We start from the raw sequence: 24,247 nt of genomic DNA, 5'->3' as shown, positions 1-24,247 counted from the left end.
ACATTTACAGTGATCTATAATTTGGAAGAAGCAATTTTTTGCCTGTGTAATCATAGTTTCACAAAAATTGAAGTCTCAAACGGAAAACTTTTTTGTCATAAATACTAATTTATTAAAAATCGAAATGTATGCTAATGAAGATTTAAGATCAGTTTTTAGTTAAATGTGTGCATATAAATTGCTTCTTCAAAAACAATAACAACTTAATTGCCACAGTACAATTACTTAGCATTTATGCACCGGTGCGAAAAAAAAATCAGCGAGTAGATAAATAGTTCGTTCAATAAAATGAGTTTATAGGTTCATATACACAGCCCATAAATATGCATACAGAAAAATAATGCATCAAATATTGTTTGAATCTCGAGTTCACTGATCGGTGAAGGATTTCCTATAGTTTCTCATGAACTGTTGCGAAAAATTCACATTATTAAATTAGAACAAAAACTATTTTTACAAGAGAAGGTTTTACAATATCGTTTATGGTGTTAATAACAATCTCACTTACTACTACATTGCTGACACAGGATCTTTTAACAATAAAAACACGTGTTAATTTAATATTCCAAACATAATTTGCATGCCGTTCTTGTTACAGTTAATGTATCATTCTAGAAAATTATTTCTTAACATCTCCGCCAATTTAACATGACAATTACCCCTTTACCTTCTAATTAAAAATTCATGCATGATCAATACTTCTACCTTGCTTATATAAATTTAGAATCAGAGTAAAACGTGTTATGAGTTGCAACAAAATTATATAGGGATTTAAATTCGAGCTTGTTATTAAATTTATTCAGAGATAAAGTTCTTATAAAGACTTCAGTCTTTGATTTTGTCATGTTTATAGATTGTAGATCTAATATAATCCTTAGTATTTTTCTTGATTTATTAATGAATTATAAAATATTCTATTTCTGAATAACCCGGATGCAAAGAAAATTTTGAATCAAGATTTTTTTGTAATTAACAGAGTAATTATGATAATAAATTATAGGATATAACGGATTTTCTTTCCATATTTTCCCTACATTAAAAAGAAGCACACAATAAATTCAATCCTCCTTAACAGACAAAATTATGATTTCATTAATAATGATATTTATCTTCAATGATATAATTTATCTAATTCTTAGCGTAACCGAAATTTCGATTAAAAGAATTGAATAGTTCTCGTGTCTTAAGTACAAATGCTACACACTAAAAAGTATTTTTTTTATTAGGACATAATTTATATGTATATACTTAAATAGAATGTACAATGTGTAATTCAAAACATAAATTTCTTCGGATATAATCTTTCATGTATTATGACTATAAACAATAATAATTCAGCTCTCACCTCATTTTTTTCTCGTAATACTTTCATTCAATATTATGTCTACTTACTCATTGCATCATAATAAATATAATTATCCATAAAGTATATTAGAGCAATCTGTTAATTCTTAAAGCGATGTTATTTCTTGGCGAGGCATTGTATGGAAATAAACCTGTTGAAAGTCTTCTACTCATTTTAGAGTAAGTACTTTTCAACACTGTAAAATGTTACAGTATGTCACGATGCCATACCCATGTTTTTTTCGTATGGTCAAACCTATGCGCTAGCCATTGCTGTTCTAACAATTGGTACCTATCTTGATTTAGGTACAGAGGTTTCCCGCGTCTATAAAAAGAAATTAATAAATGCAGTATAATATTGATATATCTCTAGAGAGGTAAAATAATATAACAAAAATTCCAATATAAATGTATTAAGAAATAGATTGCAATTTTTCAATATCTTATCTGATATCAAAGTGAGGCTCTTACTTCAGATCTCTATCTTCTTCCTCAAAATCATCGAGATATAAAGATCCCCATAAACAGACACGTTGACCACGAATTACTACAATATAGGTTGATGTTACCACCAAATATATACCAGTTCCACCTCCACAATCTATCGAATGCTATAAACCAAGGAAGAATTATGTTTATATAACTCATATATTTTTATGCTCATACAAAGGAAAACATATATATATATATAGATAAAGTACTTACTTGAACAACCTCGCATACATTCCACTGCTTGCGATTTTGTTTTAAACAAACGATGGCACCACACAATAAACAGATACTAATCTCCTGAGGAATTGAATGACCTTGACGACACTGTCTTCCATGATAATACTAAAAATGAATAATCATTTATAAGGTTTTAATATTCAAGTATAAAATGATACATAAACTATAATTATATATATTCATACTGTGAAAATCTTCTCATATTCCCTTGGAAGGCTCAGCAACTTGGGTACTTGCCACGACACATGCTGTTCCATAATTAAATACCTGCCTGCATCGCTTTGATTTACAAAAGCAAGGAATTGATCACACCACATACGGGGCACCGATATACTAGTTTCGCTATCTTGCCAGTTCAGAGCTACAGCAGAGTTAAACATGTTCCAATCCATATTTTCTGTAACTAATTCCAAATAACGAACTAATCTCGCAAATTCAGTTTGTGGTGATCTAATTATAGGTAATGGTTCCTCATATAAGTGATAACGGAGCAATGCAGCTACTCGTAAAAATGGTAAACACATAAATTGTATCTGAAATGATATAATTATGTATGTGACAAAGTATCTTAAAAACAAAACAAGAAAATTATGAATTATGTTAACTAATTTATACCTACCTGTTGTTCGATACTGTGCATTTTATCTCGTGCATATGGTGTACACGATGAAGTAGATGGATCATATAAAACAGTATCTGAATGGTAGAGTGGGCTATTATTGAAATATTCAATGATTTTGCAGAATATAGTTTCAGAAGATATAGGACCGCGCTCGATGCATTCTCTTAAAAATGTATCTCCTAAAAATGTATTTCTCTCTGCTTGTGTGAGACCACCGCTTATTTGTATTATAACTTGATAGTACAATAAGTTGTATATTACTTTTACTACACTAGAGAAATACGCTGAAAATAAATAATTAAATTTTATGAAATCACTAAAATATTTACGAATGAAGTTATTTACTTACCTTGATCGGCATGCAAAGGTAACAATAATATAAACTGTATAAGAAGAGCAGTCGGATCTCTGAGAAGTAAGGGGACTTCTCCCTCGTGTAATGTTAATGCGAGTGGAGTTGCAGGCTCTGGAGGCAAACCAGATAATTGTTGCCATGTGTGTTGTACCGGCCAAATCATACATAGACGTGCATTTTTTGCCAGAACATCAAGAAGTGCAACTTGAAAGAAAATGTTATTGATGTAAAATCTACAATCATAGTTATTTTTAACTATCATCAACAATAAAATAAATGTACCAATGCAATCACGTTTTGGCCTTAAAGGTATCGTAGTAGGTGGTGGAATACATAATGATCCACCACGTTGAACAAGTTCAATTTCAAAATTAGTTCGTGCTATAGAAGTTATGAAAACGAACAAACTCTTGTAACTATGTTGTTGTTGACACTTAGAATTTGTGCATCTTGTCATATCCTGTACTGCTTTACGCATTGCTTCAGACAAAAATGTTCGTCTCTATAAAGAATGTATATGTTGTTAATTGCAAAGAACATATAAAGCTGCAAGTAAACAAAATTTTTGAGATACTTACTGTTGATGGGTTTCGTTGTACCTCTTTTAGAAGATTATTTATCTCTGGGAGTAGTGTAGTGAAAGGGACGTAAGGAGATCGGACGATTGTTCCACGCTTCCCCAATTGAGGAGAAAGTGGAAGAAAACAATTAGCTAACTGTCGACAAAGTGGACATAGATATTCGCCACTATCTACAGCAAGAGAAAGCTGCCTTTGTTGGTGACCCAGAGACTTTACATATGGCAATAAACAATCTAAATGTAAATGATGTCCACACGTTTGCACATATACACCACCTTCCCAACCTAGATTAACGGATAACAGCAACGAAATCTGTAAAACACCAATAAGAATGTATATAAATTGTTTTACTGTATTCAATGGATATTATATGTTAAATATTTACAGTATCAAAATGTCGGTCCATTGCATCCATTCTACGGTCAAAATAGGCACCACGTGTATCACACTTTGGTATAGGCGGATCATCATCAGAAGTAGGTAAAAGCAATCTATCTGGTTGCTGTCGTTCATGACCAATCACACTTGTCCCCTAAGAATAGAATTTATATAGAATTAAGTAAGTAGTCAATAAAAATGAAATTATATGAATAAAATTATACGAATTTAATTACTTGAACTAATACAACAAGACCCATAGGATTATCTTCAGTACTAGGACTACTCTGACTGCAAATAACGCAATCGTATTCTTTTTTGCTAGTTAGTTTAGTCGCATTGTCTTTTTGATCCCAATCCATACCCGATACCCCTGCTTCATCTAAACAAAACATTATAATTTTTATTTACATTTTGTTTACATACAGCACATCAAATTCATTATATTTTATATACATATTTTATCTTTTATATTTTACCTGTTTCCATTGCTTTTTCCATGAATTGCTTTCGTTTATTGGCAAATTCTGCCATTAATTTTTGCTGTCTTTCTTTCGCCCGTCTTCGTCTTTCTTCTCTTTCTCGATCTTCTTTCTCTCGCTGTTTATCTTCGCTTTCCTGCATACTTGGCCATAATTTGTTCCTAGCTTCATTTATAGCATCTTTGCACATAGGATCTAAATTTGTAATTTTGTTCAGTATTTGCGCGATAAAGAACGGACCATCACCAATTCGCGATTCTGTTGGTTCTATGGTTGAACTGCTACTAGCTTCATTATCTGACATTGCAATTTGTTCAGGGTTATAACTATCTGGAATACCTGACAACTGTGAATGCAATTTTAACAATAATGTGATTATACTCTCGTTTACTTTTACAGTTTGTGATTGTAATGATCCACCCTAAACAGAAAAAAATTTATAAAATAATAAATTAATAAATATAACAATTGATTTACTAGAATATACGTAAATCATTACCTGAGCATCTCTTCTTTTGAAATGTTTATATGAACTTGATGTAGATGGAACAATTTCTGTTGTTGTTACTCTAGAATTACTCAGTCTTGAGTATACTGTGGGTGCAGCAACTATTTCATTACCAGCCATAACAGCAGGCCGTTGAGGTGTAGGTGGCAATGCAGGTTGACCACCAATATCTGTATATAGTTAATAGAGATTGAAAAAAGAATACAAGATTATGAAAACATGTTCTAATATAAAACGATATTAATTAGAAGATATTCGTTTTAGTGTCTTTTTTATATGATTAACATAGAAAAAAGCAGAGTATATACATATTTTGCGACAGTACAGAATGCATAACATTGATAAGAAGGATATAACTATGGTTAAGGTGATAAGATTAAGTAACATACTGTTTAGTAAAGGAGGTGATTCAATGGCAAGGGCCATGGATTCTTCGGTGGTTGATGGCAAAGCTCTTTGTAGAGGTATTAAATCATCTTCACTATTAGCTTCTGATATAGTAACAATTCCATCTTCAGGTACAAAAGTTATTTGAAATTGGTCTATAAAATAATTAAGAAAAGAATAAGACATCATTGCGATATTATATAATAGATTTAATCAACACCAAAGTATCCATTTTATAGTTAAGAACATACAGTATAATATATGTATAAAATATGATATATATTGTACCCTATATTAACACAGATTAAGAATTTTATGTAGAGGAACATTAAAGGATTGTTTGTTTTTAATATATACATAAAATTTACAAAACTTATAAAAATGGAATTAGCTTATCAATGCACAAATATTTAATTTACAACTTGTTTTTAACTGGTGTGTTTTATATGATTACTTAAAATATATGAAAAAACAGAAACAAAACATACCATTTGGTTGAGGTAAAGCAGGTAAAGAAGCATTCACAGCAATCTGTAACCCAGTGTCATTAGTAATAGTATCTAAAGATGGAAGAGCTAAAACTTCTAAGGAACCCTCATCTGTTGCATCATTTATCATGAGTGAAGTTCCAACCTCAGCCATTTCACCTTGAATTTCCCACTCAAAATCACCTAAAAAAAATGGTAAATGTCGTAAATGTATAAAAAATATGTAGCAAAATGTAACCCATTGTAATTTAATGATAGCTTTACTCACTATCTGAATTACTTGGCTCCGACTCTTGGATCAGGATGACTTGAGGTATCACTGTCCTCAAATTTTCTGATAAATCATCACTTTTGTACCAACCACCTAGATCCATATCTTTTATTATACGAGATGATTCGTCACTACTACTATATTGACACAAAGGATTCATCTGATAAACATGAAAAGAAATAGTATTATTATTTTATAATTCTGTAATTCTGTTATAATTAGTTACTTACAGATTTATCAGGTATTTCTGCAGTAATTACTGCCATTTCTAATAAGTAAATAGTCAGTGCCATTACATGCTCTGATATGTTGTGTCCATACACAGCCTTATATAAAATTATTAAAATCATAGCATGAAAAACTCTTGATCGTAGTACAATTCGTGGATCATCATATGCTGGTGAAACAGGAGCAGGATGCCTAAATGGTGGCCATGGAATTGCACTATTTTTCAATTTTCCTGATTGTTTTACACTGAAATATTTACAAAATATTTAATGAAAAAACTAGACAAAATTATGAAAATTAAAATAAACCAATAATTTTATATATATTAAAAGAACTGTAGTACAACGTTTTTATGTTTTTTTAAATTATTTTTTCAAATGTAGTTTATTTACTATTCAGTAAAGCGATCCATTGCCATCTGGAAATCTCCTTTTTGTGCTGCTCTTAATAAAACATGTAAAGGATCAAATAATTCTTCCCAAACTAGACGTGGTTTTGGACCATACATTCCTTGCTGCATATTTCCACTAGCTTCAAGATTAGGTGCTCTGTACACTGCAACCTGTAAATCATATTTTACAATTTGTACTTATAAAAAAAAAATTGTATTCTATTTAAAGAAATATAAAACATACATCAGATAATACAGATTCGAAATCTCTATTTTGGGTACTACCAGAACGTTCGGGCATTAACTCCATTAATTGACTATGGGTTTTATCTCCCATAGATAATAAAGTAACCATTTCTAGGCGGGACATTTCAGGGTCAGATAAACCTATAACAAGATCGTATTTTTTATATACATATATGTATGTAGATTCCATATGTTATTAGTGAACTTAAGAAAATGGTATGAAGAACTTGCCTAAATTTGTCCGAACATTAACCAATATAGCTAGAAATGTTAAAAAACTTTCTAACATTGGTGTGTCATGTTCTCCATCCATGTATTCATTTTGAGTTCTATACAAACAAAGACTCATCTCTTGTTTTATATGAAACCTAATGGAATAAAATTATTGACAAATATAGCTGTAATTTAAAGGGTATGTATAATATAAATATATGTTTAATAAGATACTGAAAATTACTTTTTAACGATTGTTTTTAGAAAAACATCTGGTTGTAGCTTTGTTGCACAAACTTGAAGTAGATAAAGATCTGCATCTACCATCGAGTTACAAAAATTGCACTGTATGTATGTCATAATTTGACCTTTTATTTGGAGACCATTACGCACCCACAATCCATTTAAAATTTCATAAAACGCAACCTAAACAAAAATTCATTGTCTTAATTTTCATTATTTTAATAGCTAACAATATATTACAGCAGCATAAGATATATAATATATAATGTAGCACAACATGAAATAGTATAAAAACTAAGTTTGAAAGAAAGGTATTTATTGAGAAATTATTTCATTCCATAGCTGAAAGTATTATTTTTTAACGTATGCAAGATGCGTAAAAGAGCTAACGGTACTGAAAAAAGTTTCGTTTTCTATAATTTCAGTTACTTTAATAATTGTTAAATATGATACATAACGTTAAATAAATGAAATACAAATTTTTCTAACATTAATGAAATTTTATTTAACATGAAATGTTCAGGTATGCTGTTGAAATAAAAAAAATAAGTTCTAAGCATGTAGAAGACATCAAAATGTCTATATGTGATCCATTACTTATAATAAATTTGTACAAAGATTTAAATTTATTTGTCATAATTGTCATGTATATTCATATATATTTATCATCTGCTTTATGCACATGATATTGTTAACATGTAACGTACGAAACATTTGAAATTTAAATATAAAAAAGACGGGTTCCCATAGAATACATGATTCGCAGACTATGGTAAATCCCCCACTTAATCAACCAATCCCGTCACTGGAAAGAATTCCAACTTTCAACTGCTGTGTTGTCAGTTCGTACTGTTCCTAGCGATTCTACGATCAATGAACAAAGAGGGGACATTTATAGCGTCCGAAGAGCTGACTAAGAGCTCTTCCTCGTGTCAGTGTGATTAATTCTTCAGCAATTTTCCGAAAACTTGATTCCATCCTCATAATCAGTATAGCTTTAAAACTTGTGACAATAAAGAAAACAATTCCATAATCAAATGATAAAGGAAGAAAGAAGAACAAGATCGGATCAGTGTTATTTGTGCAAATTAATTTCCTCTTGATTCAGTTGTCATTGAATTAAAAAAATGGCTACAATTAATTTGAAGATTATTTTTATTTGTATCTTATGCGCAGAACGATTTACATATAGTTTTGAATTTGGTTATGTCGATGTAAAAGATTTAATAAAATTTGGACATGAGGTGGTGATAGACATTTTCGAATCATGGGACTTCATACGTCCAAAAGATTCTGAGTATGACAACAATTTGCCATTTATTCACAGAATGGAGAAAGAATTAAAGAATCGTATATCGAAAATATCGCAACAGATTGATACTTTTCAAGAACAGATAGATATGCGTTTGGACAGCATTGTAGCTAAACTTTTAACTGAGATGCCGTTACAAGAAAGGCTTGATCAAAAGTTACGTATGATTGATCAATTCGTTGGGAAAATCAACGATTTATACAATGTCTTCCATTTGTATTCGAAAGCGCCTAACAGATACGAGAGGTACACATTAGAAGATTTCGCGAGAACGTGCGTTTCCTCGAGATCGGATGCTCTCCCTGATCTTTTGAAAAGCATTCATCGGCTTTTTGTTCCTTCTCCCGACGAGATTCTTAGCAGAAGCGTTCTCATATTATTGGCAAACCAAATGCAAGTAAGTTTTTGTAGATTTTTAAACACATTTTCAATAAAGAAAAATGACGCGTAATAGTGAGAACATATGTATTTTAAATGTGTTTTCTAAAAACTTAGAAAAATAAAAATTTCCTTCAACTTCATGAATTTGTAAGATAATTTTTTTAGATTATATGAAATGGAATAAATTTTGAAGTATTTAATATTTTGGCGATTCGAATATCCGTTAATGTACTGTTAGAAATTAGTTAATCGTGACTATCAAGGGGTATTACATACGGGAGAATATCATAGTGATCAAATGACATCCGACAATCTGTACCTATTCAAATTACACACTCGGTACGAACATAGATAACACTGCAATAACTTTGCTATTGTTCATTATCCGAACAATCTTTTATTTCGTGTACTATATATATTTTTATCTTTTTTAAAGAAATCGGTAAGAAAAATATAGAATAAACTTAACAAAGTTAATGATATAGGGAAAATAGACAATGATTTCTTTAATTATCTAATAAACTCTTCCGTAAGCTATATTCTCTCCAATTTTGTATTATCAAAAATAATTATCAAAGAATTGTAACGTGACCGTTACAACAAAAACTTAAAAATTTTAAGTCTACTCTGCCAACGAGTGCATTTTACAAAAAAAGTTTTATTAAATCAATCATTCAATGTCCAATAAAGAGCAAAAGAACGAAATGCAACATTTCTGTTGGAACAACAATGATGCAGTTTGTACAAATGACTTGAGTACGAAGTATGGAGAGGGAGAATGACGAGGAGCATGCGCAGAAATATGTAACACCATTAAGCCTCGAACGATCCCAACTCGAGAGGGGAGGAACACAGAGAGTCAAATGACGGGAACAATAACGTAAAGTTCTTAGTAGAGCCTGTGCATACGAGGAAAAGTGTTTGTTTCGGAGGTATATTTTCGTCGTATAAAAAACACGACTATCAATTACTTTCCAACTATAAAAGACTACTGTTGAGCGAAAGTTTGTGCAACGATATATACAGTGAAACATTTCTAAACAACATAGAATTAATAATCTAAGTATTTAAAAAAAAAAGGATAATATAAGATTTTTTAATAGTTTACTAGATTTCAATGCTTTTGCTTATTACGGTCGAAACGCTTCAATTAATCATGCTAACCTTTCACGGCCTATATAACTTTCAAACGTTACTTTCCATTCGTTAATAGAATAGAGCCATTGGAAAAAGTAATGTTAAGATTAAATCGAATATTATTTTTGAGTTATCAGTAAATAGTGTGATGCTAGTCAAGTGTAGTATACATTTTACAGAATATAAGAACGTTAGGGGATTTCGTTCTTAGATATTCTGTCCGAATAACAGTACCACCTTAAAGTTTCTCACATCGTTCTGTCGTGTCGTCTTGAATACTTGCACGCAGGATTTGTGCTGTATGTAAATACAAATGCGTCACGTTGAAACAATATTTGTACGTTTTAAAATCGTCACATAATATTTCACATTTGTACATGGTTAAAAAGGTATTTATTGATATATCTGCGAATAAAATATGTATGAAAATAATTTAACCTTCACCTTCGAAATCGATCTGTTTGTAATTCGATAACAATAAATATTAAATATAATTCGTGACTTGTTACGATAGTTGTCAATGTAGCGTCAACGAATATCATAAGATATCTCTATTTATTTAACTGTGCGGAAGACGCAATCGTAAAAATCCCATCAAAGGTTACTATATATCTGAGGGACAAAGTAAATCTATGCTGTAATGCTTATTTTTGATAAAAGAACTGTATAAACATATAAAGTCTTTAATTATACTAAAATTATACAAAACATAATATATAGATATATTTACGTATATAAACTACATAATTACTAATTTAAATGTAAAGAATGAACAATTTTTAAAAATATTTAGAATTAGATTTAACACGTATCTGTCAGATCAACTGCGATTTCCGGAGGATTAAAAATAAATAATAAAGAAAGAAATATTACAGAAATGACTAACTTAAATCAACCGATATTAAAAACAATCACGTTTTAAATAGGGATATGCACATGTAATAAGATTACGATAGATGCGACAAAACTTTAAGAGAGGCTATTTTTAATACAGTAAAACCGATTTTTATAAATTTTTAATTATTATAAATTTGGACAAATATGATTACCGACTCATTTTTTCCGAACAAACAAGTATTGCTTCTTAAAGATTTCTATATAAGACATCACAACGATATGAGAAACTTATTACCTATATCGAAATGAAAGGGCAGGCGCTCAAAATATCGATCGATTATTGTCGAAATTGTCTGAATCACCGGAAGAGCTAATAGCTACACGCGGATGTGACTCACGTTTATATGAATTAAACGAGACCTACTGGAGATAAAAAAGTATTATCAATCGAGAACGAATCTTCGAGATGTCATATATCTTAGTAATTTTTCCGCGAACAAAACGCGCGATATGATTCTAATCCAATTAGTGACGTATCTAATTATCAATGTAATCGGTACATTCGACCCTTACCATTGAGCTTAGCGTTTAGCAATCTATGTGTACATTTCGCATAAACACACAGTATTATGAAATGTTGTTATAAACATATGACGTCTTAGTGTCAGAGATTCCAAAGCCGTTACGTATTATGAATAGCGTTTTATTTTGGTATTTTTTTCAAATTGTACGAGGAATCTCGTTCTGCATTATACGATTGATTTATTCCGAGCCGTGAGAAACTTGAACTGTAGTAGACTTTTAAGTAAGGTCAAAGTAATGACAGCTATGTCACACTATTTAATTCCGTATTGTTAAACATGACTCACCAACAATAACATTTTTGATATGAAAAACAACAGGGGACTAGAGGAGGAAGTACGATATTTACATACCAATTCGTAAACGATAATTATAAGAAGTTACGGTACTATAGAATTTTGTCAACTGAATTTTCATTCATGTACAACTTGTTTAAGAAGTGAATACAAATGTATCTTTATTTACTATGGTTACTGTGGATCAGCAATATGACGCACGACACGGAATGAATCACAAAATATATTAATTAACTAATTAATTAACAAGTAAGAAGAGTGTACACCAGACTATTTATGTCTGCAAAATACTCTTGACTGAAATATTTAACATATCAAACGATTGTGCATTGAAACAATTTCTTTTAGCACGAATTTCAATCTTATATTTCCATACAGGTATTAATAATCTAATCTAATGGATCAAATATAAGTCCTTATGCACCGGTTCATCTATATATATACATATATATATATATATAATTGAAAAATTTAACCCTTCAAGAATCAAATAAATAGACTTACAAAATGAAGATACGAAATATCCATGTATGCTTTCTGTTTTTCTGCATAATATGGGGAACATTGAGTATAAAATACGATACAACATTGATCGACAAAATGCGAAATAAGTTGTTGCAATTGGAGAAAACATTAGAGAGAGATTTGTTTCACTCAAGGCTCCACGAGTTTGAAGATGGTGGAAAGTACCTATGGCTCATAAAAAGTTTCAAGAAATTCGGCGATGAACTAGAACGAAACTTCTCGACCAATGGTTATGAAAATTTAAATGCATTGAGTTCTATTTGGTTATGGGCTCGAACAGAAAACGAACTAAAAGGAATAGATGGTCTGTACCAAGTTTTTCGAACGATGCAAGAGGAGATAGTCGGCAGAAAGATTCCTCTTGATATACCGAAGCTGAGCGATTTCTGGGATATAATTCTACACGATCCGAATGCGTCAATTGTACGCGCCCTCACTCGAATCGGTGACCTGATAGTGCACGAAAAATTGTTCGTTTCGGCTTATCAGGTACAAAAATAAATAAACGAGTTATAAAGAACTTCCAATTCTGATGATCAACGAAGTAGCGAACGTTCTTCTTTGATAATTAGCAATTCAAAGATTTAAGAATTTATTGTTCAATATGGACAGGTTTTGTATTTTCTTTTTCTATTTGTTTTTCATTAGGAAGCAGCTTCGCAAATTTGTAATGAAAATCAGTCGCTTCAGCAATTGCTCTATAATTTATATACAACGGTAACCCTAACGGAAATCAAGGGTTATGGTATGATCCAATTCTCTTATAAGCTGCTGCGGCTTTATAACCCAGGTATGGTGCAGTGACTGTTATCTGTATATTGCATAACTTGTTATTTTCTTCTCCAACTTTTGTAACTATATTTAAAAATTTTATTCTATAGTATACAGTTCACAAGCACGATTTTATCATATTTAAAAAAATATTCTGATCGCTTATTATTTAAAGAAAAGTATGCTGCATTTAATATAGTATATTATTATTGAAAAATTCGATTTCTAATTATAATAAACTTGACGTAGGTACTAATTTCACTGAAGAAATGGAAGTGGTGAAGCAACAGTATGAGACGAGAACGATGGAAACTCTGCGGGCTGTTAAAACAGCCATGGCGTTTGCTCCACGACAACTCTGGAGATGTGATGCGAGATCACATAAATTAGGTACTACTTTCGCGTGTAACATGTGTAACAAATATAACTGAAACAATTGTTACAGATGAAACATACACCAAATTAACACAGTTGTTCCAAGGATATATCGTGAACGAAGTGGACTTAAACAAGGACTCGAGTTGCAGAGAAAATTGTGCTTATTACGAATATTCGAAAGTTCATGGATGTTACAAAAATCAATTTTGCTCCCAACAGCGCAAATGTAACGGTCGAATATTAAAATGCGAATATATTGATTCCGATATGTGGATTTGTCCTTCGGTAAATTGAAAATTTTTTCTGCGTTCAGATGTTATATAATAAGAATGTATGTGAAGTGTTTACAAATTATTTCAGATACAGGAAAGTGATCGAAGATACGAATACATAGAATATGAAAATGGTCGACTGTTCGGACAAAAAGATACTTGCAAGAGAGGAACAACCAAAGTAGATAGCTGGTGGCGTTGGTTATTCTGGCACTGCAGCTATTGTTTTTGTTACTGTGATGACAATAATATAAACTCTGATCGATACTTTAGCTTAAGGGAAGTTGTATCTGATGTAGCAAACAATAAGTAAGTGACTGATTATGGCAGGTATTTTAGGAAGACTCTTAAGATGTCACTGTTTTCATAATTAATAATAATATTATTTGTTACAGAGTCGTGACGGGCATCCGATTCAAGAAAGTGAAGCAAATAATACATATGCAGATACAGGAAGGTGAATTGATGCCACATGGATACATTAATAAATCCTCTATATGGTGGAAACCAATAGAAGAGTTCAGTGTATTAGATAACAATGTTAAAAATGGTGTTGACTATCACACATTATCATGGGAAAAAAGGGGGTTAGATTTAGATGATCTAGTCCTTGATGACAATTTGCTTTTGACAGGTACATTTATGTGTAAATTTATGTTTCTTTCATATCCCTTTTTAAATATCACGCTTATAATACCTATTTTTCAGGACTCAAGTTCCGAATGATTGGTTCACGATTAAACTTAGAAGCAAGAATGACATCTTTTAATTTCACGACTGGGAAATTAATAAAACCGCTAGAAAGGAGTTTCTGGATCAGTCATGATAGAACCAATAGGTAAAATCTGCACATGTCTTGTACATATTTTTGTATACTTGTAAATGTGTGTTTGCTTATCTAGCATTATAATTATTTGCAGAACTGAAGTGACATTTGAGAATCCTGATATACCAACTCGATTACCTCTTCTAGCACTACCAGACTCGAAACCATTCCAATACCTGAATTTTGCACCAAGCGATCAAAAAAATGACGTTGCTCAAAACACAATACCATTCATTGATATTCAACCAGTAGAATCAAATCCACCAGTTCCAATTGCAGGTGCCGGAATTTTTCACAAAGGCCGACCAGGATCGGGTGGATTTGTAGCAATGAGATTGATTACGTATGATTTTAGTAAACATTTACAAGTTGATTTATCTCCTTCTGCAGATACAGTTATCGATGCTCCAAATGAAATAAGAGTAGTATGAATGTAATTTATAAGCGTATTACTAAGATATAGTTCGTAACTATCTTTTGTGTTTTATTTCTACTTTCATATGTCTTTCATTAATTTACATTTAAGTCTGATAAGTGTGATTTAAAAAATTGATTATATATCAGTAATAACTCCCTTTTTTTAGAAACAATTCTCCATTAAACAATTGTTTTTTGTGCCATCTTAGCATGTATAACTCTTTTAAAACAACATATCACAAAAGTTAAATTCCTTTTGTATTTTCTTACACTCCTAATTTCAATAAGACTTTCAATAATGATACTTCCTACTTTATAAGGAATTATATTTTATTGTTTAAATAAGAAATTCATAGATTTTCTTTAATATTATGCTATTGAAATAACTTAATGTAAACCTACTCGTTGCTCAAAGTATTTTTTGATATTATTTTGATTTATTAAATAAAATAACTATCCGAAAAAAACCAACCGATATCCATATATATCATATACACATATCGTCATAATAAAATTCTACTAAAAGTACTCAATGATATTCGAAATAATAATGTCTGCAGAAAATATGATTCTTTATAGATATTTTCAAATATTATTTTAGTTCTATTTAAAATACTGTACATGCACATCATAACTACATTGAAAGAATATACTAGGAAGTAGAGAAAAGTACTTACCTGAACTCGTAAAGGATGCATCATTAGAAGATGTAACATATCAGTAGGAGGTAATAAATCATTTAGGGTAGCTCCTTGTTGACGCACAGCTTGGCACATAAACACAGCAAAGTACCGATGCAATGGTAGATGAAATGATACTTGTAAACTGTCACTCTGTAACAAAAAGAAGGGCTATAATAGTATCGATACCTTAATTCAACTAATTAATTGGATATTAGGAAAAATAGAAAATGTTATTACAAAATAAACATTTAATTACTTACCACATTTGGATGAGTGAAATTTATGGCGTCTAACCAATCTTGTAATGCCGTGAGACAAAATGATAGCACCCTACGAGTAAGAGCAGCACTTTCAGGACCACGTAAATGAGAAACTAAAGCCCACATGGGATATGCACTAGCTTCTAACTCGGCACTAAATGCAGCGTAGTATGTATTAGATTCATATTCAACATGTTGATTTAATTCTCGTTGATTCACGTTCATTCCTAGGAATAAGCACAACAAAATATTTTATTAATATTTCAAAAGTATTTTGTTATGTGTAAAAGTAACTATAATTACAATTGTACAAAAGTTAAATAATACCTTGAAACATAGATAGGAAATCGAACCACATTTCTAAAAGTGTATCATCGCTCATAAATCTAACAGCTATAGGCTTATGTGAAAGAACATTGTTTAAATCTGATACAATAGGCCAATAACAGTGTTCCTTCATTACTTGTCGTTCACAGTCTACTACATAATGAAAATTTTTATCTGGATCTAAAAAAATAAGAAATTATATTTAATGTTAATAAACAAATATCGAAAGTTTAATAGAACTTGTACAAATATTACCCACCATGTAAAGTGTTTTGAATCAATATCTTACTCATCATGTACTTTAAAGCTATTACCATAACATGCAACAACTTTAATTGATCTACCATTTTCAATGCTAAACTTTCATTACTGAATAGCTGAAATATAAAGCACAAACACATCAAGCACTTTCTTTATTATAAATATAATGTTATTTTTGGATAATACCTACCTGTACACTGACATGGACCACCTTGTTGCTTAAAGTATCTGGATCTGTTGAACGTTCAAGCATCATTGAAACTCTACTGTAATGTAATACAAATGCACGAGTAAGTGCTTCTTTATATTCTGGATCCGGTAACATATTTAATAGCAAACAAACTAATTTCTGTGGAAATTGATAAGCTACTGTCCAAAACATTAATTCTTCTAAGAAAGTAGTATGCTGTAAATGTTCTTGTAGTGATGCACACTCTAAAACAATATAGTATTTATTGTAAATATATTCTGCTACAACTGTAGATATACATTAAAAGAAAAAATTTACCTTTATATTCATCAGGTGGCTCTGGATTTGGCAAAGACCTTACTGCATTTTGATATATTTCGTTACTATCTTGGCAATAGCTATCATATTCTGGTTCTCCAGTTGATACAGTAGGATCCATAAGACTTCTATACTTTTGTGGATTGGTAAGAGCTGATGTCATAACATGCCTCATTAATGCACCCATTTTATTGAAATCAATGAGCATTGTTAGATATTCATCTGCATCTTGAATTGCAGCTTCATAATTTCGTCGACCCACAGTACTATATTAAATAAAATATTTCCAAACATTATACATTTTTTATATTTCTAATAATTAAATAGAAAGATATATGATATACCAATTCTCGCGTAAGTGTTGTATAAGGCGAAGAATTATTCTAGGCATCATTGCTTCTGCCACACACATTAAATTTGACGGAGCAGCTGACTTATCAACAGCGGCCTTTGGACCATGTCTATCACAAAATCTAGGACAACAATTTTATTAGATATCATTCTTTTCTTAAATATCAAGCAATTTTATTTGATAAAATTGTTACCCTGATTCCTTCATAACGGATGAGTCACCACAATCACAAGCACCACCTGCTTGACTTAAAAACATATTGAAATCATGGCCATAGTGATTGCCTTTTTTGAAACATTCTGTACATAAGGACATACATGGTGATATACCACATGTACGACAACGATATGCTACAAAATTAGGTGTCCAAACCAGTCCACATGTTGTAGCATTATCATACATTCTCACTGAAATGTTTATAAATATTTGATTTGGATGGATGAAAATTTAATTCAATATATATTTTATAAATGTATGTTTCAATATGTATGTTTTTAAAGATTATAAAGGTTTTAAACTTGCATAACTACATTACTGAAAAATATAATTTTCTTAATTAGGTTAAAAGCTTTCTAGTACTTAATATTGTTCTGAAATTATTATTATTGATTTAGGCAATTTTTGTTTTGACCAAAGTATTTGTTACATTTTATAAACTTTACTCTGTCATGTATTAAGATCATTCATGCACCTATATTTTCATAAATATAGCAATTTATATAAATATATATTTGACTGGTAATCTTGCTGCTGCCAAATACGCAAATTGCACTATACTTATATCACAGACTTCAAAATAATGCTCATAACAAAGCATATTATTTAAAAGTATCAAACAATGATCAGACTATATTGCAGTAGTTATTAAGTTATCTTAGATTAAATTTATCTTAAAGATAAATTCTATATATTGCTTTTTCAATAGTTTAAACATTTAGATTAAATATTATTTATAACAATATATAATATGTATTTATATATACAATATATTTAATAAAGTAACAAATCTTTTAAAAACATGTTTCATGAATAATATTTGAAGCAACTGTATATAGTATAATCATAACATAGTGCAATATATAAATATGCAAAAATATCAAACACATTGCATAAAATATATCTATATTTGTCAAAAATATAATTAATGTGATAATACTGACAATGATCAATTCATTTAACTTGTGGGCTAGAATATGGTCGGATTTAAAAAGTTTCCGTACTGTGCAGTTTAAGAAAATAAAATACACATAGCGTACCTGTTTTAGCAAACTTCTCCGGAGTATGACCACTAGCTATTAACCATTTACACCAGTTGATAGTTTCTCTATCACCAATATCTTTACTAGGATTTAACAGTTCATCCAATAATTTACTAAGAGATGGTGGACATCCATTGTCATTAGCTAAATTGCTACATTCTGCATGTATATGGGCAGCTGTATAACTTTTACTCCTGTTCCTCAATATTTCAGTGCATAAATTAGACACCGAGAACATCGCGAAATATTGTCCTCGCGCAGCGAGGGTATCATTGATTTTGATACGTGTTGCGGTATCCTCCGAGAATGACGAGTGTACGATGTCACGTCCTGGCTTCGCCAGCTCGCCAAATCCCGCGGGAACACCTCAATGGACCTGTAAATAATGTAAATAGTTATTATTGTAATGGTGCAGATCGTTGTAAAAAGCGTAACCTAGAAATAACAGACTTAACAGCGGAAAAGAAATGAGCAAGTCAAGTCGGGAATCAGGTGATACCGATGTTAAAATTTCAGGAAGCCGACAGGACAGCCGATAGTTGCCTGACGACTTACACCTTTTTGCGTGTTTCTCGTGTGAAAACTTCCGGGAAACCTTTCAAGTAGAGGCGGCCCGCGGACCAGGGAATTCTCAACAATCTCCATATCAGTGAGCATCTCCCGTCAACTTTGTCTTCCTCATCAATTTTGACAACATGACGAAAGCAGCAAGGGACCGTTACCTTATACCACTCTCCTGAACCGTGGATTACTATCGACTTTCAGCTTTCGTGTTTCGACAAGTACTCGGTACTTGCACAATAATCGTCGTTGATACAACACACATTCACACTTACCGAACAGCAAAAGCACTCGATCACCAATCGTTCGATCAATTGACCACAGCTTATATTCTTCTACGGTACATCTTCTTCTTTCTGATCAAGAATTTGTCTATCTTATCGACAGAACAATGACAGAATACCAGATCTTGTTTTTCAATGAATGTATTTCATCAGAACGTTTTCACTACGTTCAAATCTATACATGTAGATAATACTCATTAGCATAGTAATTACCAAACAATATGCATAAAAAATTTATAAGAATTGATATAATTAAACAGAATTAAAAATATCAGTTAAAATATATTTATTTATTCACTTTATTTATAATCCAATCATATATGGTTCTTTGGACAAATTGATCTATTAAGGAGCATAATACGTTTTGCGTCTATCATGGAGTTTCAGATAAAAAGATTATATATATAATTGTGTATTCTGTATTTGAATAAAATTATATCTTTTGTATATAAGTATTGCTACTAATTATTTTTATTCGTAAAATTAGCGACGATTATTATTAACCATTGCTGAACCATTATTTAAGTTCAAAGAATTTCAACCAATGGGATACACGCAAATTTATGTGGCTACTATGGTAACCCTGACTTCCAACTTCTCTTTTTTGGTCAGCTAGTCGAGCGTGTACGTTGCTGTGATAAACAAAATTATAAATCGCAGGTAATCTTAGTTTTCCAAATTCATCCAATGTAAATTAATTATGAATTAGTTTCTAGATTTAATAATTAATTGATCTATAATAATATTTTGCATTTATTATAATACTCAAAAAAGTATGAGGTGGTTAGTGAGATGGTATTGCCTGTTTCATTGTTATTGTTTTGTTTCTTATAAAATTTAAGTTGTATTCTTTAAAATTGATTATTATTTTATTCAAGCTAATTATATCGTATTACTAACGCTTATAAAAATATTAAGTTACACATTTTGAATTTCATCCATTTTCTTTATAGGTTATGTTTTATTGACATTTTGAAATACAATTTGTGTATTTCCTAGAAGTACATATAGTTTTTAAATACTTACTAAATAACTTAAAATTACGTTTTGTTTTCAGCCATGGTGCGTATGAACGTTCTTAGCGATGCTCTCAAATCCATTAACAATGCTGAAAAACGTGGAAAAAGGCAGGTGCTATTAAGGCCCTGTTCAAAAGTAATCATTAAATTTCTGACTGTAATGATGAGGAAAGGTAAGGCTACACGAACATTTTCTTATTTATGAAATAGTAAAAGAATTGTTTTATTTCTTAACTTTAATTTCTGACTCTAAGTTCATGTACATATGTAATACATACATGATCTTTTTACCAAATTACTTTTGATGTTTAAGGATATATTGGAGAATTTGAAATTGTTGACGATCACCGTAGTGGCAAAGTTGTAGTAAATCTTAGTGGAAGACTAAATAAGTGTGGTGTAATTTCACCAAGATTTGATGTCCCAATTAATGATATTGAGAAATGGACCAATAACCTGTTGCCATCTCGACAGTTTGGGTATGTGTTTATATATATTGAAATTTATAGTGTTATATTTCATAGAGAAACTTATGGTTTTGCAATGAATAGTTTTGTATTTTCATGGTGTAATTGTAATTTATAAATATTTTAGATATGTTGTGTTGACCACAAGTGGAGGAATTATGGATCATGAAGAAGCTAGAAGAAAGCATCTTGGAGGAAAAATACTTGGGTTTTTCTTTTAATGTTTATTTAATTCAATAAAAATTTCTTAATACCGAAAATATTGGTTTTCTATATTTATTAAAATAAAGTAACTATCTTTGTATCTGATTCTTATTTCCTTATCTTTTTCGAATAATTTACAAGCTTGTTTATTTTTAAAATTTTTACAATAAAAGAAATCTAATATATCTGTACTATTTATAGTAGTATCTATACTTTAATATGGTGATATATGAAATATTAATGAAAATGTTAAAGAAATATAATAGTACAAAATTTAATTATCAGAGTAACAATTATTATTTTAACATATTCTGTACAAATTTGAAATGTATATATTTCAAGGTACAATAACTTACAGAAACTATGGTATAATATAAAAAATAATACTTCTACATTGTTTATAATAACGAGTAATATTAACGAGTTCCAAATAAAAGTATTTTTTATTTCAAAACAAATTCCTATATGCATGTGATAATTTATAGCAAATACCAACCAACGCATTTAACATCCAGAAAACTTCTGATTGGCCGCCGTATCTTTTTGTTGATTGGTTGAACAGCATTAGGGCAGTTCGAGCATGCGCGTGGTTGCGATTTCAACTTTACGCCTTCTGTGAACGTAGCCGATGACGGCCAGTCAACAAAACTTTGTAATTCGAACGAAACTCACGGACGGTTCGCATCATGCGTCGCGTCGTGCAAGTTTTTACATTTCGTTAGGGTTTCGTAAATAAAAGTTTTTCGATTGTGTTTTTAATTTGAATAAAAAAAACGTATTAGAGCATTTTTAACAAATTTAACGGTGTTGCCAGGTGTTACCAGGTGAGTGTGACCGTTTTGTGCCGCGTTACCTGGGATTTACCTGAAGAGACAACCGTACGGAAGAATGCATGAAAGTTCACTTCTCACGTACATTGCAATCGCTAGAAATAATAAGTTTTGATAAGAAATATGAAATCAAGTGCGTTGACATTTGGATTTTAATATTTCGAGTATATGTACAAGTTTACCTGTTCTATGATCAGTGTATCGTACAATTCTCGTAAAAATTCATAATTTTTTTTCCCCGTTGCTGCAACAATTCTCGTGTGATCTCATCCGTTAATTCATACATCTTCCGACGATAAGATTACAAAGCTTTGTTTACATTTTTATGAGACTGACCGCATTTCACGTGTATAATTTCGAAAAATGATGCGGAATGTGAAAATGAACCGCAAGGTAGCATCCAACGATACGTAATGCTAATTTTAACGAGGGAGCTTAGGAACTTGAACTATTAAGTCCAAGGTGAAAGAAGAAAAAACCAATTATCGTATTGCATTAAATCAAAAGTCGAATGGAAAACAGTACAGATGCTTCGAGACATTTGGTTTTTCGAAAGGAGGAGGGACTATGAGTGCAAGTAAAAGGAATGTTGTCTCACAGGTGTACGCCGTAATACTCTTCCGTTACGCCTACTAAAAAGAAATAACGCAACTCGAGGCTGAATTCGCACGTGAACTTAAAAATGTGGAGATCATATAGGAATTGTTGGTACTCGTTTGCGTAACTTCGTCGTGGAATTTGTATGACGTTCCCGGGTTGAAGTGTTAAGGAAGTGGTGCAAGTGGGCAAGAGCGGCAAGGAATTCACCAAAGTAACATGGAGATGCCGTGGAGAAATGCAGTGGCGGACCTGTCGACCTTCCTGTTTGCCGCTGTTTATTTCATTTGGATCGCTGGAAGCGCCTGCGCCACCGGTGAGTTTTCGCGCCCATTTTCATCCCCTTCACCATTTTTTTACTTTCTTTCGCATATATCGCGCACGTTTTCTTTACCCGTACAATTTTTTGTTTAAAACGAACATCTTTTTATTAACTCTGCTATATTCTTTACGTCAATTTGTACGCGATTTTCTATGGTCAAAATAAGTTTCTTAAGTTTAGTTTCTCGTTTCAGTTTTTCTTAAGACATTAGAAGTCTTTTTATTTGTTGAAACAAGATTGAAATTGAAAGATAAATATTCGATGATTGTAGCAAGGTTGAAAAAAATACGAAATACTTTTATTTTCTGTTCTACGCTTTGATGTAAGAATTATTAAATTTCTTTTCTCTCAAACATAATATCTTATGCATAACTTTACATAGTTGCATGGAACGAAATGATATGCTAACTGCTAATTATTACTATGTATTGCTGTGGGGAATTTATAACTTCATTTACTAAGTGTTAGCAATATGAAGCATATTTTTCAGTTTTCGGATTAAACGTATTTGGAGGTGTCACGATACGAAAATGTACGACGTGATTATCGAAATTTATACTGGTGCAGGATTTTTGGATGATAAATCGTGAACTCTCTCTCGAGGTTGCCGGTAATTGCTGTCGTTATTACGCGTACGAGCTGTATTCGCTTTGTCATGAAACTGGCACGAGAACAGGTTACACACTCGCCGTTACAATATTTGTGACAACGATGAACGTTCAACGTGAGTGCGAGACGACAGAGAATCGAACCAAACGGTTCCTGAAACGGGTCAAGCCTAATTCACAGCGATTTAAACATCGGGAACATTGCTGAGTAGAGTAAACAATGATTTCTTGGCATTTGGCCAAATTGCTTTTATCCACGTATCTGCGTATACGTGAATAACAAATGAGCGGATATTTGCCCAAAACAGAGGAAATTCGAAGCTTCTTCGCAATGTGTATCTCGATTTAACATTAATCTTTGGAACTGATAGGTGTCGAATATTTAAACCTAGAAAATCGTAATTTAAAGAAATTCCCGAAGTGTGGGCGCGAACCATTGATGGATGGCGGGCTACTTTTGGATGGGTCGCGTTAAATATTACAATTAGGGATTAATTTACATATT

The 24,247-nt window shown here is 31.3% G+C and overlaps 4 protein-coding genes across 20 annotated transcripts in view; 3 read left to right on the top strand and 1 right to left on the bottom strand.

Moving 5' to 3' along the window:
- Positions 1–50: 50 nt before the first annotated feature.
- LOC100748893 (E3 ubiquitin-protein ligase Ubr3) lies at positions 51–19,854 on the bottom strand. 9 transcript variants are annotated; one of them, XM_033322156.1, is made up of 31 exons: positions 19,687–19,854; positions 19,301–19,586; positions 18,848–19,226; positions 17,785–17,998; positions 17,584–17,712; positions 17,240–17,505; positions 16,922–17,166; positions 16,730–16,847; positions 16,471–16,650; positions 16,144–16,370; positions 15,878–16,033; positions 7,468–7,649; positions 7,242–7,378; positions 7,009–7,151; positions 6,766–6,935; positions 6,376–6,619; positions 6,143–6,305; positions 5,875–6,057; positions 5,389–5,541; positions 4,991–5,169; positions 4,489–4,912; positions 4,246–4,391; positions 4,017–4,163; positions 3,629–3,943; positions 3,333–3,552; positions 3,045–3,254; positions 2,693–2,979; positions 2,259–2,606; positions 2,050–2,178; positions 1,816–1,955; positions 1,552–1,669 (listed from the first exon to the last, which is right to left on the bottom strand). In XM_033322156.1, the coding sequence occupies exons 3-31, from the start codon at positions 19,086–19,088 to the stop codon at positions 1,552–1,554; spliced, it is 5,814 nt and encodes a 1,937-aa protein (XP_033178047.1). In that variant the 5' UTR covers positions 19,089–19,226; positions 19,301–19,586; positions 19,687–19,854. The 9 variants fall into 9 exon arrangements, with proteins under 9 accessions (XP_033178048.1, XP_012244053.1, XP_033178047.1 ...); XM_012388635.3 differs by having other exon boundaries at positions 19,301–19,854; XM_012388636.2 differs by having other exon boundaries at positions 19,306–19,854.
- Positions 8,335–15,257, top strand: LOC100745545. Of its 5 annotated transcripts, none has more exons than XM_033322160.1 (9): positions 9,886–10,091; positions 12,496–13,025; positions 13,185–13,326; positions 13,557–13,697; positions 13,753–13,970; positions 14,046–14,266; positions 14,353–14,591; positions 14,666–14,795; positions 14,878–15,257. In XM_033322160.1, exons 2-9 carry the CDS (start codon positions 12,519–12,521, stop codon positions 15,212–15,214), a joined length of 1,935 nt encoding a protein of 644 aa, XP_033178051.1. In that variant the 5' UTR covers positions 9,886–10,091; positions 12,496–12,518; the 3' UTR covers positions 15,215–15,257. The 5 variants fall into 5 exon arrangements, with proteins under 5 accessions (XP_003491512.1, XP_033178051.1, XP_024225173.1 ...); XM_024369405.2 differs by having other exon boundaries at positions 9,888–10,163; positions 12,390–13,025; XM_012388638.3 differs by having other exon boundaries at positions 9,889–10,091; positions 12,390–13,025.
- A 354-nt stretch (positions 19,855–20,208) lies between the features above and the next one.
- LOC100745305 (40S ribosomal protein S15Aa) lies at positions 20,209–21,485 on the top strand. Its single transcript, XM_003491462.4, has 4 exons — positions 20,209–20,355; positions 20,753–20,887; positions 21,028–21,193; positions 21,309–21,485. The coding sequence occupies exons 2-4, from the start codon at positions 20,755–20,757 to the stop codon at positions 21,400–21,402; spliced, it is 393 nt and encodes a 130-aa protein (XP_003491510.1). The 5' UTR covers positions 20,209–20,355; positions 20,753–20,754; the 3' UTR covers positions 21,403–21,485.
- Positions 21,486–22,282: 797 nt separating this feature from the next.
- LOC100745179 (protein sidekick) overlaps positions 22,283–24,247 on the top strand; it is a 44,001-nt gene continuing 42,036 nt past the window's right edge. For all 5 annotated transcript variants that reach the window (XM_003491461.4, XM_012388657.3, XM_033322152.1 and 2 more), the window contains exon 1: positions 22,283–23,128. In XM_003491461.4, coding sequence (XP_003491509.1) covers positions 23,032–23,128 — 97 coding nt within the window. In that variant the 5' untranslated portion in view covers positions 22,283–23,031. The remainder of the gene's footprint in view (positions 23,129–24,247) is intronic.

This window comes from Bombus impatiens, unplaced genomic scaffold, assembly GCF_000188095.3.
Source record: "Bombus impatiens unplaced genomic scaffold, BIMP_2.2 scf_0565, whole genome shotgun sequence".
NCBI classification, from domain to species: Eukaryota; Metazoa; Arthropoda; class Insecta; order Hymenoptera; family Apidae; genus Bombus; species Bombus impatiens.
The sequence above is the reverse complement of the archived record's forward strand: the minus strand, read 5'-3'. Positions and strand labels throughout refer to the sequence as shown.

What these genes read in the sequence shown, in the direction of transcription:
- LOC100745305 (XM_003491462.4), top strand. Translation starts at nt 20,755, where the DNA reads ATGGTGCGTATGAACGTTCTTAGCGATGCTCTCAAATCCATTAACAAT. An exon ending in GACTGTAATGATGAGGAAAG is followed by an intron (nt 20,888 to 21,027) that starts GTAAGGCTACAC and finishes TTGATGTTTAAG; the next exon opens with GATATATTGGAGAATTTGAA. An exon ending in TTGCCATCTCGACAGTTTGG is followed by an intron (nt 21,194 to 21,308) that starts GTATGTGTTTAT and finishes TAAATATTTTAG; the next exon opens with ATATGTTGTGTTGACCACAA.
- LOC100745545 (XM_003491464.4), top strand. Translation starts at nt 8,594, where the DNA reads ATGGCTACAATTAATTTGAAGATTATTTTTATTTGTATCTTATGCGCA. An exon ending in TGCGAGATCACATAAATTAG is followed by an intron (nt 13,698 to 13,752) that starts GTACTACTTTCG and finishes CAATTGTTACAG; the next exon opens with ATGAAACATACACCAAATTA. An exon ending in AGTCATGATAGAACCAATAG is followed by an intron (nt 14,796 to 14,877) that starts GTAAAATCTGCA and finishes AATTATTTGCAG; the next exon opens with AACTGAAGTGACATTTGAGA.
- LOC100748893 (XM_012388635.3), bottom strand. Translation starts at nt 19,088, where the DNA reads ATGTTCTCGGTGTCTAATTTATGCACTGAAATATTGAGGAACAGGAGT. An exon ending in ATCACCTCCTTTACTAAACA is followed by an intron (nt 5,170 to 5,388) that starts GTATGTTACTTA and finishes AACTATATACAG; the next exon opens with ATATTGGTGGTCAACCTGCA. An exon ending in GTCTTGTTGTATTAGTTCAA is followed by an intron (nt 4,164 to 4,245) that starts GTAATTAAATTC and finishes TTCTATTCTTAG; the next exon opens with GGGACAAGTGTGATTGGTCA.